Source organism: Lissotriton helveticus, chromosome 7, assembly GCF_964261635.1.
Source record: "Lissotriton helveticus chromosome 7, aLisHel1.1, whole genome shotgun sequence".
NCBI classification, from domain to species: Eukaryota; Metazoa; Chordata; class Amphibia; order Caudata; family Salamandridae; genus Lissotriton; species Lissotriton helveticus.
The window spans coordinates 1,653,445,444-1,653,464,590 of record NC_136068.1 but is presented as its reverse complement, the minus strand read 5'-3'; the positions used below and the strand labels follow the sequence as shown (position 1 = coordinate 1,653,464,590).

Here is a 19,147-nt window from a genome sequence, read left to right as displayed (position 1 = left end):
AATTGCATCAGTATATGCACCAAAACTCCCATGCACCACCCACGGAATACTTGCTTGACTCAAAGTAATGCGCTGCATTGCATTACTTTTGGTTTCAAAACAATGCAAGCCACCATTTGCGTTGGTTGGTTAATAGTAACCTGGATTTTGTGTTGGGCCTGTGTTTTAAACAAAACTGTCACAAAATCTTAGTAAATCTGGATCCCAATGTTTAAATGTCCATTCATATCGCAAGGAGTTGAGTCCCTAGCAAATGTACGTTAAATATGGGTCTTGTTTGCTATTATTTATACTAATATCAAACAAGATTCACAGAGATTAAACTATGTCAAGATTATACTTTGTACATGTATAACTTTACAACACGTTGTATAAAAAAAGAACTCAATAAATTATTATTTAACGACTAATTTATTGACTGTACAGGCTGAACTTTGAGGTTAGAGCCGGAAGTAAAACACATATGATGGCAAAGTTATTTCCCACAGGTTCCAGCTATTTTTCCATTTATCCATTCCAAGTATTTGCAGATCTTGGTGTATACTCCCGGCTTTCCTGGGGCACCACATGGCAAATGCCCCCAGGAAACAATCCCTGCAAGTTGGTTATTGCAGACAAGAGGTCCTCCGGAGTCACCCTGGAAGTTAGCACAAAATTCAGACAGTGAGAACAAGGAACACACTATTCTGTAACAGGAGAACAAGCAAGAAAAACGATTATAAATATTGATTTTGCTGTATGAGTTAAAGTAAAGGATAAAAACAAATCGGGATGGACTGTTGTGTGATAAAGACTAGACTGTTAGACACCATGGCTCAAACTATAGGACCTGCCTTGCAAACATGTCTAAGAGCTGGTCTTATTCCAGAGGAGCAGACTGGCTTTAAAGGAGGGTCGATTCTGTGATATGAGATGTGTGACTACAGCAGGGGAGGTCCATGACGTGGTTTTCTCAGCTTCTTGTTATACTTTCTTTCATATAAATTAAACTGTTTGCTTACTCCTTGATAAATAAGTGGTTGGAACCTTAATATGGTTAATATGCCATTTCATGCATTTGTCCCACAAATATATATATGTATATATATATATATATATATATATATATATATATATATATATATTCAAAGAAGTTCGAAATCAACCCAGCATCCGCTCCTGCTGACAACGAAAATTGAGAAAAAGGCCACAAACTCCGTGCTATCGTTTCCAGTGTTGTTTATTCTGTGAATAACAGCCCACCAGTCGCCATTATACATATACATATACATATATATATATTCACTGAAAAAAACCATAGGTTTGACACCAGTTATAGTTAGCTGGAAATTTTACTCGCATAAAACCAATTAAATTCCCACGTTATAGTTAAATGGACTCACTATAACTTGCGCGTGCAATGCACTGCTGATGACGTCACATATTACATCACTCATGACATGGTCAGTGACATCACTCATAACATCACTGATGACACCATCCAGTGAATGTGTGCCCTTTTATAGCCCCCACATCAAACCTAGGGGTCAGGGGGGGTCTACTCTGCCCCTTATGGTCATTGCCCCCTTTGTTTTTGCCACCTCTTGTGTCTCGATCCTACCGAGACACAAGATGGCGGCCGCTCCGGACTGTTTGGAATGTTGACAGACACCCGAGAGCCAATCAGCTTTCCGCTCGCAAACTCGCGTAGCGCGCTGGTACGCGCCCCGTGCGCATACCGGGGCGCGCTTATAGATATATATATTTTTTTGAACCTAAATTACTCAAAATCCACTAGAGCACATATCTTGAGACATAGCAAAGGCACATCGGGCTACCAGTCCCTACAATTTTGCCAAGTTTGGTGGAAATCCATTCAGCCGTTCGGGCTAAAAGTGAGTCCAACCGGCCTATGGAAATTAACATGGGGAAAACACGTTTCTGGACCCCCCTTTTATCTCTGCCCCCGCTTGAGGAATCCCCCCCAAACTTTCAGGAAAGGAGCGGAGCGCAGCGAGGCAAATTTAAGGAAAATTACAGGCAGATCCCTCAATCTGCGCCAAAGTTATTCCCAATAGAATGTTGCGGATTTCCTATGGAAAACAATCCTAACTATAACTACCTACTGGCGACCGCTAGTAGGTAATATATATATATATTACCTACTGGCGGTCGCCAGTAGGTATATATAGTTAGGATTTTTTTCCTATGGGATTTTTGAAAATTCTATGTCTAATAACTTTGGCGTTTGTGGACGGAATTGGCTGAAATTTTCAGGAAAATGGAACATTTTGCTTCTGAGCAGCCACTGAAAATTTGGGGGGGGTTCGTCAAGGGGGGCCGAGAAAAAAGGGGGGTCCCAAAACGCGTTTTTCCCATGTTAATTTCCATAGGGCGGTTGGCCTCACTTTTAGCCCGAACGGCTGAATGGATTTGCACGAAACTTGGCAAAATTGTAGGGACTGTTAGCCCGATGTGCCTTTGCTAGGTCTCAATATATGTGCTCCAGTGGATTTTGAGAAATTAAGGTTAAAAAAAAGATATATATCTGTGACAGCACTCCGGGCAGCGCTCCGCTTCGCGTACTTTTCGCGTTACGGAGCTTTGCGAAGCGAAGCTGATTGGTTCTCCGGCGTCTGTAAACATTCTAAACAGTCCGGAGCGGCCGCCATCTTGTCTCTCGGTAGGATCGAGAGACAAGAGGAGGCCAAAGCGAAGGGGCAAATGACCATAAGGGGGCATAGTAGATCCTCCCTGACCCCCTAGGTTTGATGTGGAGGTTTTAAAAGGGCCCCGCGGGGCAAAAAAAAATCAACAAAAAAAAATCGAACGGGTAAATGGATTTGCATGAAACTTGGCAAAATTGTAGGGACCGGTAGCCCGATGTGCCTTTTCTGGGTCTCAATATATGTGCTGCAGTGGATTTTGAGAAATTAACGTTCAAAAAAAGATATATATCTTTGACAGCGTCCCGGGTAGCGCTCCGTTTCGCGTACTTTTCGCATTACGGAGCTTTGCGAAGCAAAGCTGATTGGCTCTCCGGTGTCTGTAAACATTCCAAACAGTACGGAGCGGCCGCCATCTTGTCTCTCGGTAGGATCGAGAGACAAGAGGAGGCCAAAGAGAAGGGGCAAATGACCATAAGGGGGCATAGTAGATCCTCCCTGACCCCATAGGTTTGATGTGGAGGCTTTAAAGGGGCTCCGCGGGGCAAAAAAAATAATAAAAAATCGCTTTTTTTGGGTGGGGTGCGCCTGGTTAGCGTAACGGGAAGCGGACTGGGGAACGTACTACAAGGAAACAAGAATGATTGACTTTTAACTTATTGTATGTTTATAGACTTTTTAAAACTTTTTTTTCTGCCGAGTGACGTCTCGGCCTATCTCCACGGGATGCAGTCCCTACCATCTCGGCGTTTAAGCCCAGGGGGACCGGTAGTGTGGGAGAGATAACGTCTGTTAACGTTCGATTCGAAGGAAATCAGGAAGTGTTGAAAAACATTGTCTGCGCCATCTTGCCTTTTTTCAAATGCCACACTTTTGTCGTGCACAGCAGCCATTTTAGATGCCTTGACCAGACCCACTCTCTGCACGCTGTCGATCCTTAGCAAGCATCTCCCCCAGGCACTGGTCACCCCCGCTCTCTGTCTTATGCATGGGCAATAAACCTCCCCCCATCTGCGCTGCTCTTCCCTGAGAATCACACTCTGTGCCCGCCCGACACCTCCCTTTCGCCCTATTCATTACCGCACCCTCTGACACTCCTCTTCCTCTGTGTCCGATTGTCCAGGTCGGTCCCAGGCTATCAGGTAGCCCTGCAGATGTACTTTATGGCCCCAGCTGTAAAGAATCACCCCTCTTCAAAGGAGTTACAGTAGATCAAGGCCCCCACCCGATGAGATTCGTCACACCACACGCGTTCCTACTATCTGAAAACCATCCTGTATTGTGATTGGGGAGGGGACCGAGCCTGAAGCGGAAGATTCCAGGGATGCCTCTTTGTACATCAAAGTTTTTACAATTATGTGTCACATTAAAAATATATAGCACTCCAACAAAGTAGTAGGAATATAAAACTTTAATAACTTATAAATATAAACAACGCAACAAAAACAGTAAAAACATTTAAACATTTTTAGGAAAAAAGAAGGAACAATGGTCAGTAGCGGTCGGTTGTGCGAATAGTCCCAAGGCAGCACAACGTCCTGAGTTCTGGACGGCACCCAGGTGATGTTGCCTGGGTGCCGCACTGGTTTTGGGTATCCTACAATGCTGCTCCGAATAATGGCGTGGGGCGTCCCGGGGGGTGGCTCGTCAGTAGCGGTCTGTTGTGCGAATAGTCCCAAGGCAGCAGAACGCGCTGAGATGTGGATGGCACCCAGGTGATGTCAAGTAAGTTGCCGCACTGGTTTTGGTATCCCACAATGCTGCTCCGAATAACGGCGTGGGGCGCCGGGGGGGGGGGGGTGAGGCGGCGTGAACGGGCCTCCCCAGGTGGAGGCTCGTCTGCTGTAGTGGGGCGCCCCTTTACCGTTTCAGTTGCCATTCCGTGGGACGTCCTGGAGGGTGCGGGGGGAGGCCTCGTCAGTAGCGGTCTGTTGTGCGAATAGTCCCAAGGCAGCAGAACGCGCTGAGATGTGGATGGCACCCAGGTGATGTCCAGTAAGTTGCCGCACTGGTTTTGGTATCCTACAATGCTGCTCCGAATAACGGCGTGGGGCGCCCCGGGGGGGGGGTGAGGCGGCGTGAACGGGCCTCCCCAGGTGGAGGCTCGTCTGCTGTAGTGGGGCGCCCCTTTACCGTTTCAGTTGCCATTCCGCCCGCTTTTGGTACACTGTGCCAAAATCCGCCATTCAGCTGAGTTGCGCCCACTCTTGCGGTGCAGCGATAGGCGGCTGCCACAGGACTCTCAAAATGTCGGCAGGCTCTTTCCTTTTTGGGCCTGGTCCACTGAAATGGCCCTGGGACACTTTGGAACTCGGACGCTTGTCTACTAGGTCTTGGACCCCATTCTCGAAAGCGTCCCCTCAGCCTTGAGGATTCTACAAAAGTCTTGGGGGCCCCCGACTCCTGCAGGCTTCCGGTGGGGAGCGGCTGCCATGATTGCTCGCGGAATGACCACGACGGAGCCACGAGATGGTGGTGCTCTCATGCTGATGCCAGCTTCAGTCTGAAACATCCAGAAACAAGGTGGGGCTTTCATCGTTTGGGGAAAAAAAAAAGTTTTCATCCAATGAAAAGTGTTATTTTTAGGTCATATGATTAAGCGGATGTATGACGTTACAACGCATACTTTTACAACGACTACCATTACCACGCAATTTTTACAATGCAGGAACTATTACAACGAAGTACCATTACAACGCTGGTATTTACAACGCAGGTGCCTTTACAACGCATACCATTACAACGTAAATATTAGTAAGTATATAATATTTTTTAAATGTAAATTAATTAAATTTAATTTAATTTAATCAATTGAATTAATTTAATTTAATTAATTTAATTTAATTTAATTTATTTTATTTTATGTAATTTAATTTAATGTAATTTATTTAATGTAAATAATTTAATTTAATTAATTAAATTTAATTTAATGTAATTTAATATAATTAATGAATTTTAATTAATTTTAATTTAATTTAATAATTGAATGTAATTTAATACAATTAATTTAATTAATTTAATTTAATTTAATATAATTAATTTAATTAATTTAATTTAATTTAATTTAATTAATTTAATTAATTTAATTTAATATAATATAATTAATATAATTAATTTAATTTAATTTAATTAATGTAATTAATTTAATTTAATTTAATTAATTTAATTAATTTAATTTATTTTAATTAATTTAATTTAATTTAATTAATTTAATTTATCCTGTACCCCTTTACCCAAAAACCCCAAACTGACCCTGAACCCTAAAAATACCCCTTTACCCAAAAACCCCAAACTGACCCTGAACCCTAAAAATACCCCTTTACCCAAAAACTGAAAACTGACCCTGAACCCTAAAAATACCCCTTTACCCAAAAACTGAAAACTGACCCTGAACCCTAAAAATACCCCTTTACCCAAAAACTGAAAACTGACCCTGAACCCTAAAAATACCCCTTTACCCAAAAACTGAAAACTGACCCTGAACCCTAAAAATACCCCTTTACTCAAAAACTGAAAACTGACCCTGAACCCTAAAAATACCCCTTTACCCAAAAACTGAAAACTGACCCTGAACCCTAAAAATACCCCTTTACCCAAAAACTGAAAACTGACCCTGAACCCTAAAAATACCCCTTTACCCAAAAACTGAAAACTGACCCTGAACCCTAAAAATACCCCTTTACCCAAAAACTGAAAACTGACCCTGAACCCTAAAAATACCCCTTTACCCAAAAACTATAATACTATACAAACTATATACTTACCAATACTTACGTTGTAATGGTATGCGTTGTAAAGGTACCTGCGTTGTAAAAACATGCGTTGTAAAAACATGCGTTGTAATAGTTTTTGCGTTGTAAAAATCTCGTTGTAATGGTAGTTCGTTGTAAAAGTTGCGTTGTAAAGGTTGTTTCCCGATCAAGCCTTCCATCATTAGGAAACCAAAAGTAAAATGAACCAATGAAAAGTTTTATAAACAAGTCACATGACCTGTTATGCGGCATAGGGTATAAAAAGCGTAGAAAATCCGTTGGCTCGTGAGGCGGCGTCAGTAGCGGACCGATGTGCGAATAGGCCGAAGGCAGCACAACGCGCCAAGATCCGGATGGCACCGAGGTGGTGTCTAGCAAGTTGCCGCACTGGTGTGGCCATCCTACAATGCTGAAAGTCGGCGTGGGGCGCCCCGTTGGCCTGTGAGTTCGCGTCAGTAGCGGACCGATGTGCGAATAGGCCGAAGGCAGCACAACGCGCCAAGATCCGGATGGCACCGAGGTGGTGTCTAGCAAGTTGCCGCACTGGTGTGGCGTTCCTACAATGCTGAAAGTCGGCGTGGGGCGCCCCGTTGGCCTGTGAGATGGCGTCAGTAGCCGACCGATGTGCGAATAGGCCGAAGGCAGCACAACGCGCCAAGATCCGGATGGCACCGAGGTGGTGTCTAGCAAGTTGCCGCACTGGTGTGGCCATCCTACAATGCTGAAAGTCGGCGTGCGGCGCCCCGTTGGCCTGTGAGATGGCGTCAGTAGCGGACCGATGTGTGAATAGGGCCAAAGGCAGCGTAACGCGCCAAGATCCGGATGGCAACGAGGTGGTGTCTAGCAAGTTGCCGCACTGGTGTGGCCATCCTACAATGCTGCGCCGAAAGTCGGCGTGGGGCGCTCCATTGGCCTGTGAGTTCGCGTCAGTCAGTGGGGGTTGTTTGAGGATCTGACTGCATTGGAAAGCAATGTGATGCTGTGCGTCGCCCCCAAGATGAAGGTTCCTCGGCTGCAGTGGGGCGCCCCTTGGTGTTTCAATCGCTATGCAGCTGAGTTGCGTGCGCACTTGCAGCGAATAGGTCAAAGGCAGCACAACAATATTTTCTGAATAGAAGACACCACAAGGCGCTGAGATTCGGTTGGCACCGAGGTGGTGTCTAGCAAGTTGCCGCACTGGTGTGGCCATCCTACAATCCTGCTCCGAATAACGGCGTGGGGTGCCCGAAGGGGGGGGGAGGAGGCGGCGTGAACGGGCCTTCCCAGGTGGAGGCTCGTCTGCTGTAGTGGGGCGCCCCTTTACCGTTTCAGTTGCCATTCAGCTGAGTTTCGGCCGCTCTTGATGCTACAGCGACAGGCGGCTGCAACAGGACTCTCAAAATGGCGGCCTGTTCTTTGGATTTGGGCCTGGTCCACTAAAATGGCCCTGGGACACCTTAGAACTCGGACGCTCGAATTTTTTTTCCTTTCCTCTACATGCAAAAAAGGTAAATGCCCGGTACGTTACACGCCTCATCTGCCACGATGTACTCTCCAGAGGAACCGAAAAAAAATATAGTTATGGTAACTATACCATGCATCGTCATATGGAGAGGTGGCACCGATTAATTATAGTGCTGCATAAAAGAGAGATTTGGAGGAGAACCCCCGACCTGCCAGTACATTCACCAAAGAAGTGGCACTGACAGCATCAGAGGCAAGGGAAACGGTCCCAAATATTTAGAAGACCTTTGGAAAGATTAAAATGACATTTTTAGATTGTGGCAAATTAATTTCATGTGGACAGATGAGTGTTACTCTAATAAATACAGCATATGCACATCATCATAGTCGATGGTTGGTAGAGACATTTTGACTATATCCTGGACCTGCCCGTCCTCGCCCAAAATGTCGCCGGAATAAATGGGACTCGTAACTCCTTGTTGTGTACTGGTTGCAGAACCTTGAAATCACGAGATACGTATGCAGTTTTGAAGCACATGGCGGGCGGGGACGAGAATTGATTGAATATTTCGACATCCCTATTGATATTAAGTTCTGATGTGTTATTGATTACTGTACTATTGAAAGTTCAAATTAACGTCACCCATGGTACTTGCCCGCAAATGTATATCTAGATAATTATAAAATGTACGTCCACCGATTCCGCAACTGTTAGACACCTTAGTTCTTGCAACCTAATGGCCCGCCCGTTACGTTCCTCTACAGTGTAAATGTCTACTCATCATATACGATTACAGTTTATTCCGTGGCCGGCCCACGTGGTTATAGGCCCGTATTTGTATACTGACATTTTCACAATAAAGGTTTTTAAAAGAAACCATGGTAGTAGTTTTTACATTGGTAAAGTTTTTAATAATAGTCACTGTTTTAGAATCAGTAAAAGGCAAGTGAAATAAAGCAGTCCAATTACATGAAGGGTAAAAGGTATAATACGCAGGAACGCAGTAAAGATAAATGGTCAAGGGCTGTTGTGTTTTCTACTCCTGCAACATAAAGTGATCGATAAGAATCTGATATTCAGGCGTATCGGCGACTAAGACAGCAGGCCGAGCCTCTTTTGCTCAACGGCTCCATCATGGGACGAAGAAACGCCCTTTTTCCCGAAAAAGGAATATATTTTACTTGCAGGACAGTTGTAAATTTTCCGGGAAAGTACATTAGCCTGGAACATTATAACATATGTTTAAGAAAAAATAATGTTCGAAAGTAATGAAAAGCGTAATTTTTAGGTCATATGACCAAGCCTTTCATCATTAGAATAAGAAAAGTAAAATGAACCAATGAAAAGTTTTATTAACAAGTCACATGACCTGTTATGCTTACGTTACGCGCTGCGCGCCGCGCCCCGGATCGCTTCCGGGAAGCTGCGCTTCGCGCACCGGAGCACTTCCGGATGCGCTAACGCGGCGCGTCATATGACGCATTACGCGACAACGCAGGTCCAGAATGTAGTCAAAATGTCTCCACCAACCAGCGGTCGGAACACAACCCCTTTCAGCAGGCTAAATAGTTCTGTTAAATGACAACAGAAGGGACAGGCAACAAGAACCATCAGTCAAAGAGGGGAGGGCAAGTTCTTCTCTACTGGGTCACGTTGGGGCGCTACCGGAATTGATCGAATTGGTAGTCTACAGTGTTTCTGGATGTTTCAGACTGAAGCTGGCGTTAGCATGAGAGCACCACCATTTCGTAGCTCCGTCGTGGCCATTCCACGAGCAATCATGCTAGCCGCTCCCCACCAGAAGCCTTTGGGAGTCGGGGGCCCCCAAGACTTTTGTAGAATCTTCAAGGCTGAGGGGACGCTTTCGAGAATGGAGCCCAAGCTCTAGCAGACAAGCGTCCGAGTTCCAAGGTGTCGCAGGCCCATTTTAGTGGACCACGCCCAAATCTGAAGAGCCGGCCGCCATTTTGAGAGTCCTGTGGCAGCCGTCTATCGCTGCACCGCAAGACCGGGAGCAACTCAAGTACATGGTGAGCGAGACGCTGTAGTCGAAAGAGCGGGCGGTAAACAGCTGAATAGCGGAAGAGGCACAGTGTAGCAAAAGCGGGCGGAATGGCAACTGAAACGGTAAAGGGGCGCCCCACTACAGCGTGTCTTTAGGTGAAACGGATTGTGGGACAAGGTCAAGAATGGAAGAGTCACCAAAAGGCAAAAAGTTCCGCTTGACCCCGGGAGCCGGCCACCTATGTCGGGGGCGATCTCAGGCCACACCAGGGCAACACGACTTGGGGAGGGGGCCGGAGCCAAGCGCCCCCTCCGAGTCCGCGCCATGACACCGTCCCTCGGGGGCCTCCGTCAAGCGGTTCAGGGTGGCACCGCATCACATTGTTTTCAAATGCAGTCACGTCCTCAACCAGCCCCCACTTACATTAAGAATAGTGAAGCTGAAGCAAGTGCAAATAGGCTTCAGACAGTGTTACAAGCACTCCTCAAAACTTTGAACCATCAGAGTGCATGAGTTTCATGCTCGATCGATTGAGCTAGCCGGATCGGGCAACAAAAAGTATAAAATAGGTATGTAAATAGTTATTTAATAAAATGTTTTACCCTGTTACTTTGCTGGTGTGTTGTATATATTTGTAATATTTGCATAGAGTTTATCGTTATTTTGGGCGGGGTGGGTGGCGGAGCCGAGCTGTCTTGCATACATCATGGTGTGGAGTTCAGTTCATCTCACTAGTTTCGTATTTCTCATGAGGGGTTGTTCCTAATGTTTCTATTTTAGCGAGGTCAAAAAGAGATCCCATTAGTGGCCTACTGATTTTGATGTCATCAGTGATGTCATTTGAGATGTCATCAGTGATGTCATCAGTGATGTCATTTGAGATGTCATCAGTGATGTCCTCAGTGATGTCACTGACCATGTCATGAATGATGTAATATGTGACATGAGCAGCAGTTGATTGCGGGTGCGCGATATATAGTTAGTACTACTAACTATATATGGAATTTCAATGGTTTTGTGTGAGTAAAAAAAGGTTTTTTAAATGCTAATTCCTAACTATATATGGTCTATAACCTATGGTTTTTTCAGTGAATTTTCAAGGTTTTGTAAATGCTAATTCCTAACTATATGTGGTCTATAACCTATGGTTTTTTCAGTAAATATATATATATATTTTCACTGAAAAAACCATAGGTTTCACACCAGTTATAGTTAGGAATTAGCATTTAAAAAACCTATTAAATTCACTGAAAAAACCATAGGTTTGACACCAGTTATAGTTAGCTGGTAATTTTACTGACATAAAACCATTGAAATTCCCACGTTATAGTTAGTTGGACTCACTATAACTTGCGCGCCTGCAATGCACTGCTGATGACGTCACATATTACATCACTCATGACATGGTCAGTGACATCACTGATGACATCACTGATGACACCATCCAGTGAATGTTTGTCTTTCTAAAAAATAAATATGTTTTATATATGTATATGTAAAGGTCGATTGAAGAATATATGTTTAAATAAGTGTCTTAATGGATGTTTTTTTTTAAATTGATTGGTTAACTGGCTTATTAAGTGTATCTTAGTGAATACATATATTAGTCAAAGTCAAAGTCAAAAGTCAAAGTCAAAAAGTTTTTATTTGATTTGGTACTCAACTGAGGACCACAAATATTAAAGAATTATACAATTTGCAATTACAAGTCAATACAATCTCAAAGAAAGTTTTAAAAATTTATAAAAATTATAGCAAACAAATTCATTCGGAGGTCGTTTACATACAAGTAGCAATTCTTTTGCAGTAACAATCCTGCATTTCCGATATATAGGGACTAAGTATGTTGACCGGGCATTTACAACTTTGGCATTTGGGCATAGAAAGTAGTGAATACATATATTAGCGAGTATTGTTTAAATATTTAAATGTTTGTATCAGTGTTTCACTTTGTGTATAAGTGGCTGCATGGGTTGGTGAGTAGCTACATGTGTGCGTATATGGGTTATTAGATGTTTTTTTAGTATCAGTATGAGTGTCTGTATGGTTTGGTGGGGGTGTTACTTAGCACATAGATGCATCAATGACTGACTCACTGTTTGTATGTGTTTTGAAGACAGCATATGTGCAGGACTGTATGGGTGGATGAGTGTGTATATGTGTGTGTTAGTGAGTGAATGACTGTCTCACTAGTGTTTTTATCAGTAACTACATATGTTTTAATCTAGTATATGTGAGTATTGATGTATATAAGTGAGTATATGTGAGAGTGAGAGATTGAAAGAGTTCTTGTTTAAATAAGTATGTGTTTCTATAAGTGATTGTTTAAGAGAGTAAGTATGTGTAAGTTTCCTTAGAAGTAAGGTGGTAGTGTGTGTATAGCTGTATATGCAAATAAATGGATGTTCAATAGTTTATTTGCATGTGTGATTATGTGTGTGAGTAACTTTTGGATGACTGTCGGTGTGTAACAGGATGTATAGGTGTTTCACTACATATGATGAGTGAAGATATGTATGAGTGACTATATAGAACTGTTGGTGAATGAGTGGATGTGTATATAGATGGTGGTATTACTGAATTGGTTGTTGTAACTGGTATGGGTATCTCTATTTTTTTGAAAATGTTAGTTTCTATTTTTGAATATGTGTTTCAAGGGTTACATTGCACTGAAAGGAGGTCTTTCACTCTGTCACAAGGATGGTGTCATGAGTGATGTCATGAGTGATGTCACTGACCATGTCATGAGTGATGTAATATGTGACGTCATCAGCAGTGCATTGCAGGCGCGCAAGTTATAGTGAGTCCAACTAACTATAACGTGGGAATTTCAATGGTTTTATGTCAGTAAAATTTCCAGCTATCTATAACTGGTGTCAAACCTATGGTTTTTTCAGTGAATTTCATAGGTTTTTTAAATGCTAATTCCTAACTATATGAGGCCTGAAACCTATGTTTTTTTCAATGAATTTCAAAGTTTTTTTTAATGCTACTTCCTAACTATATAAGACCTGAAAGCCCACCAGGAATCTCCAGTATGCGCCAGGGGACTGCATTGTAGAGAGGTGTAATGAAGCCACGCCCCTTTTTACACCTCTCTGCAACGCAGCCCCCGTGCATGTTTGAAGAGGGGGAACTAATTCCCCTTGCATACTAGGGGTCCCTGGGGGCCAACTAGCCCACCTGGAACCTCCAGTATGCGCCAGGGGGCTGCATTGCACATAGGTGTAATGAGGCCATGCCCCTTTTTACACCTCTCTGCAACGCAGGCCACTGGCGCGTTTGCAGAGGGGGGACTAATTCCCCTTGCATACTGGGGGTCCATGGGTCATATCTGCCCAAACACCGATATTCCGAACGATTGAAAATGACTTTTCTTGAGAAACATTTGGATTTGGATTATCATGTCCTATACTTTGGAATTTTTGAAAGACTGACTTTGAGGATGCTATAAATTACTCAAGTCTGCCCGAATTGTGTGGGTAAAATTGATACCTAGTCACTTTGAATAAGAATGTACTTACGTCTCGTCTAACATTTGGAAGAAATATCTAGTTATATGACAACAGGATACCGACATAACTTGAAGGAAATAAGAACGCCCTGAAGAAGTTCTGTTGTACAGAACGAAACGTTTCGGCTGGCTGTGGTACATAAACTTAAGGAAAATAAAAGCATTTGAATATACACCAAGACTCAGCGCTTCTATAAGGACTCTAAGTGATATGATTTGATTGGACTTATTGTGCAAGTGGTGCTGTGCCAAACTTTGGAATATTCTCCACTACTCTCTACTACTTACTCTCTCCTACTCCACTACTCTCAAATACTCACTCTCTACTACTCATTCTCTACTACTCTACTACTCTCTACTACTCTCTCTCTACTACTCACTCCCTACTACTCACTATCTACTACTCTCTACTACTCACTCTCTACTACTCACTCTCTACTACTCTCTCTCTACTACTCTCTACTACTCACTCTCTACTTCTCACTCTCTACTACTCTCTACTACTCACTCTCTATCACCCTCTACTACTCACTCTACTACTCACTCTGTACTACTCTCTACTACTCACTCTCTACTACTCTCTCTCTACTAGTCTCTACTACTCACTCTACTACTCACTCTCTACTACTCTCTACTATTCTCTCTCTCTGCTACTCACTCTCTACTACTCTCTACTACTCACTCTCTACTACTCACTCTCTACTACTCTCTACTACTCACTCTTTACTACTCTCTACTACTCACTCTCTACTGCTCTCTACTACTCACTCTACTACTTACTCTCTAGTACTCTCTACTACTCACTCTCTACTACTCTCTACTACTCACTCTACTATTCACTCTACTACTCTCTACTACTCACTCTCTGCTACTCTCTCTACTGCTCTCTACTACTCTCTACTACTCACTCTCTACTCTCTATTACTCACTCTCTACTCTCTACCTCTCTACCTCTCTCTACTTCTCTCTCTACTAGTCTCTACCTCTCTACCGCTACCTCTCTACCTCTACCTCTCTACCGCTACACCTCTACCTCTCTACCTCTCTATACACGCACACATATACACATATATATATGCATATATATGCATATGCATTTATATATATGTATGTGTATGTATATATATATATGCAGAACACTCCTTTAGGAAAAGCAGCAGAGGCCACGTCGGGGGAGACAGGGAACACCTTTATTGAAGCTTCGACTCGTGTGTGGCGAATGCATTTCGGCATTATTGAGCCTTCCTCAGCGCCCAGAGTCAATGAGCAGGGTGTGGGCAAAAATGAAAAGTTTATGCAATGTCCTGCCGCACACCGATAGGTTCGCTTCTGACCCCGCCTCCCAAGTGGTCAATCTACTGCACCTGAAGCTAGGTGACTGCAGCGCAACTACAGGCCCCAGAATGCAGTGCTTCAATGAGGTGAGTGATGCGGGGGGATCAGATGCATGTTGCGGCGAGGAATGAACATCTTTGCTGCCACTAGTGTCCTGTTTGTTGCTCCATGTAAAGTGTCCCCTCGAGTCCCCTGAACCGCATAACCTCCGAAGAAAGAGCAGGAAAATGTCGGGGGCTCGTCCTGAATTCCAACTTGCCCGTCGTGGTGCATGAAAGCCTCCAACACCGCTAAAGTCCTTGCAACTTAATCCGAGGGTGAGCCTGGCAAATTTCAGTAACCTGGAGAGAGATGGCGCCGAAGCGGTTACCAGTAGAAGCCAGGCCAGCTTGGGATGCGGGGGCCCCTGAGACGCGATACTGGCATATGCATTTATGTATGTGTATATATATATATATATACATACATATATAAACATATATAATCTGTATATCTATATAAATACAAATATAAATGCATGCATACATATACATATATGCATACAGATGCATGTTATTTACATGAAAGTTTAAAAAACACTAATAAAAGCAAAGCTAAAAAGCCACCTCATTACAAACAGAATGGCTTTAACTTAAACGAGGGCGAGATCTATTGCATTTTCAATGCTTGTTTACTTTGGTTCCATCAAGAAGGCATTCAGATGTGTCACACATTTGCCATAAATTCTGAATGTTAGCACTCTAGTTGCTCATTAGATCACTGTAGTAAAGCTACTGCTCACCAGGGAAGTCTGCTGCTGGTATTCAAAGTGCATGTTTCAGTCTGCATGTCAGAATTATTTTAATGAAATAGAAGAGGATTTGAGAAGTCACCCAAAATGATCCCTAATTTTTCTTTCTGAAGCACTAATCGCACTTTCTATGGCAAAATGAACCCCCTCATTTTGTTCCTTTTTAAATTAAATGTTTTCAGACTTACCACTTCATTCCAATCAAGATGGCTTCTGGTGTGCCATACTTTTGTCATAAGTAAGACTGTTAGCGCTCTAGTTGTTCTTTAAAACACTCTGGGACATTCTGTCATTGGGCTATACTTGGGCTACATCTGGGTGATATTTGGGCTACATTTAGGCTCTTTTGTCTCTGGTGGCCATCTTGGGAGACTGTATGTCAGAATTTTTTAATGAAATTGAAGAGGATTTGAGAAGTCACTCAAAATGTGCCCTAATTTTTCTTTCTGCAGCACTAATCATACTTTCTATGGCAAAATATACCCCCTCATTTTGTTCCTTTTTAAATTAAATGTTTTAAGAGTTACCACTTTATTCCAATCAAGATGGCTTCAGGTGTGCCATACCTTTGAAATAAGTAGGACTGTTAGCGCTCTAGTTGTTCTTTAGAACACTCTGGGACATTCTGTCATTGGGCTATACTTGGGCTACATCTGGGTGATATTTGGGCTACATTTGGGCTCTTTTGTCTCTGGTGGCCATCTTGGGAGACTGCATGACAGAATTTTTTTAATGAAATAGAAGAGGATTTGAGAAGTCACTCAAAATGTGCCCTAATTTTTCTTTCTGCAGTACTAATAATACTTTCTATGGCAAAATATACCCCCTCATTTTGTTCCTTTAAATTAAATGTTTTAAGAGTTACCACTTTATTCCCATCGATGGCTTAAGGTGTGCTATACCTTTGTAATAAGTAGGACTGTTAGCGCTCTAGTTGTTCTTTAGAACACTCTAGGAGGCTGCAGTAGAACACCAACTGACAGTCTCTGTCCTTGTTGGATGTGCATGTTTTACTGAGAATGTCAGACTTCATTCTCACATGACTGAGAAAGATAATTTGAATTTACAGAAAATATGCTTTCAGTTTAGCTTATAGATCCACTTCCAAACCACTGTGGGAAAATCATGAGATATTAGTTTTCTTTCAAACATGATTCATGATATCACAGCAGAAGGCTTTTTCACATGGTAAAATCACCTTAGAACACATCACAATTCCTAAAATGAGTATGGTACCATCAACAAATGATTTATAATGTAACTAAAGTCCTAAAACCCTCTATTAACTACAATGCTTTTTAATGAGGTGCTATCATGTATATTGGTCCCAAGATGGCTGCCAACACTTCTTGGATGAAGTGCTGACAGCCAATCAGATGTGTGGTTAGGCTCCGCCCAGATATATATAATTTTTTTGAACCTAAATTACTCAAAATCCACTGGAGCACATATCTTGAGACATAGCAAAGGCACATCGGGCTACCAGTCCCTACAATTTAGCCAAGTTTTGTGGAAATCCATTCAGCCGTTCGGGCTAAAAGTGAGTCCAACCGCCCTATGGAAATTAACATGGGGAAAACACGTTTTGGGACCCCCCTTTTATCTCGGCCCCCGCTTGACTAATCCCCCCAAACTTTCAGGGAAGGAGCGGAGCGCAGCGAGGCAAATTTAAGGAAAATTACAGGCAGATTCCTCAACCGGCGCCAAAGTTATTCCCAATAGAATGTTGCGGATTTCCTATAGAAAACAATCCTAACTATAACTACCTACTGGCGACCGCCAGTAGGTAATATATATATATATATATATATATATATATATATATATATATATATATATATATATATATATATATATGTTTATACAAATTTGCCTGTGGCATGAGAGGCACACTGCAGGGCTCTCCTCTCCGGGCTACAGCGTCTCAGCATCAGTGATGTCATCAGTGATGTCATTTGAGATGTCATCAGTGATGTCACTGACCATGTCATGAATGATGTAATATGTGACATCATCAGCAGTGGATTGCGGGTGCGCGATATATAGTTAGTACAACTAACTATATATGGAATTTCAATGGTTTTGTGTGAGTAAAATAAGGTTTTGTAAATGCTAATTCCTAACTATATATGGTCTATAACCTATGGTTTTTTCAGTGAATTTTCAAGGTTTTGTAAATGCTAATTCCTAACTATATCTGGTCTTTAACCTATGGTTTTTTCAGTGAATTTCATAGGTTTTTTAATAGCAAATCTTTATAAAAATAATACATTTTAAATCGAATTTTATATTTTATAATTCTGTCATTTTTTTTATATATTCTTTTTGGTGCGCTCCCGGGGTGCGGACAGGTGAACGCACGGGTAAGCGCAACCTTGCGGCGCGCCCCGGGGCGCGTACTGATGCGTGTCCCGATAGCGCTATTGCCGCGAACGAAAACAACATCGTGACGTATCGCGTAGCCGCCACGCCTTGCGTCATAAGACACGTATCGCGTAGCCGCGAGATGCGTCTTATGACGCACCGCGTAAGCGCACCCGGAAGCGCATACGATCGCGCAATGTAAGCGCCCCGATGCGCTTACGATACACGCCCGGGACGCGCCCCGGGGCGCGTAGCGTAAGCGCGTCAAACCATGTGACTTTAAAATAACACTTTTCATTGGTTCAGAACTTTTTTTTTTCCAAATTGTGTGAAACCCACCCATTTCTCTCACTATTGCTTTGTACTTGGAGAGAGCAAGAGCTGTTCTGTGTACTCTGTTTATCTCCTACTTTTCTGATCTCCAGCAATGGCTGCAAGAGAGTCATCCAGCAGTGATTCAGAGGGATTTTTAGATGAGGACCCTCCTCAGCAGAAGAAAAAAACCCATTTCATCTGGAAATTTTATGACATCCCTGAAGGACAAAAAAAAGTCAACGCTCCCAAAGTAACCTGCAAAATATGTGGGAGTAGTTTATCCAGAGGCAATCCTCTGAAAAAATATAGTTTTGGAAATGCTAATTTAATCAGGCATGTGAAAAGAAGACACCCTAACAACTTTGCCAGGGAGAGTGTCAGAGAGCTGGCACGGAATGTACCCACAGATGGCGGCAGCACCTCCACTGGTGGAGCAACACCTTCGGGACCACCCCGTGGAAGAATGGTCCCTAACATTCAGCCGGTGTTTGCAGGCATCAAATTTCTGTGCACGGAGTGTGACGAACTGCTCTGCTATGGGGAGCAGAGTGTTGAACTCATTACCCTAAAGAAACAGCAACACCGCTGCTCTGCCAGTTCCTAAATTTTCAAATTTTTTTGCTCCTGTTGAGCAGTTTTGGAATCCTTGTTTTTTTTTTTCCCTTGACAAAAATCCCAAAAAAATATAAAATTGTTTTAAAAAGTCTAAAAAAAATATAAAACAACAAAAACAAACAAAAAAATATATATAAAACAACAAAATCAAAAAAAAGTTCTTTTCAGAACGACCTCCAATTTATAAAAAGAAGCTTTTTTTTTTTAAAAAAAGTCTGTCATTTTTTATCTACTGGTACGCTCCCCCGTAAGCTCCCCGGTGCGCGTACCGGGCGCTCCCCCCCCGCGAAAATCGAATTTTTTTTTTTTTTTTTCACCCGCGGGAGCCTTTTATGGCCCCCACATCAAAAGTAGGGGGTCAGGGGGGT

General features: G+C 42.8%; 1 protein-coding gene across 1 annotated transcript in view; it reads right to left on the bottom strand.

Annotated features, from left to right (window-relative positions):
- Nucleotides 1-392: 392 nt before the first annotated feature.
- The window catches only part of LOC144767593 (trypsin-like), a 189,606-nt gene continuing 170,851 nt past the window's right edge, over nucleotides 393-19,147 (bottom strand). The window contains exon 5 of the mRNA XM_078651002.1: nucleotides 393-637. Within this exon, the coding sequence (XP_078507128.1) occupies nucleotides 476-637 (162 nt within the window). The 3' untranslated portion in view covers nucleotides 393-475. The remainder of the gene's footprint in view (nucleotides 638-19,147) is intronic.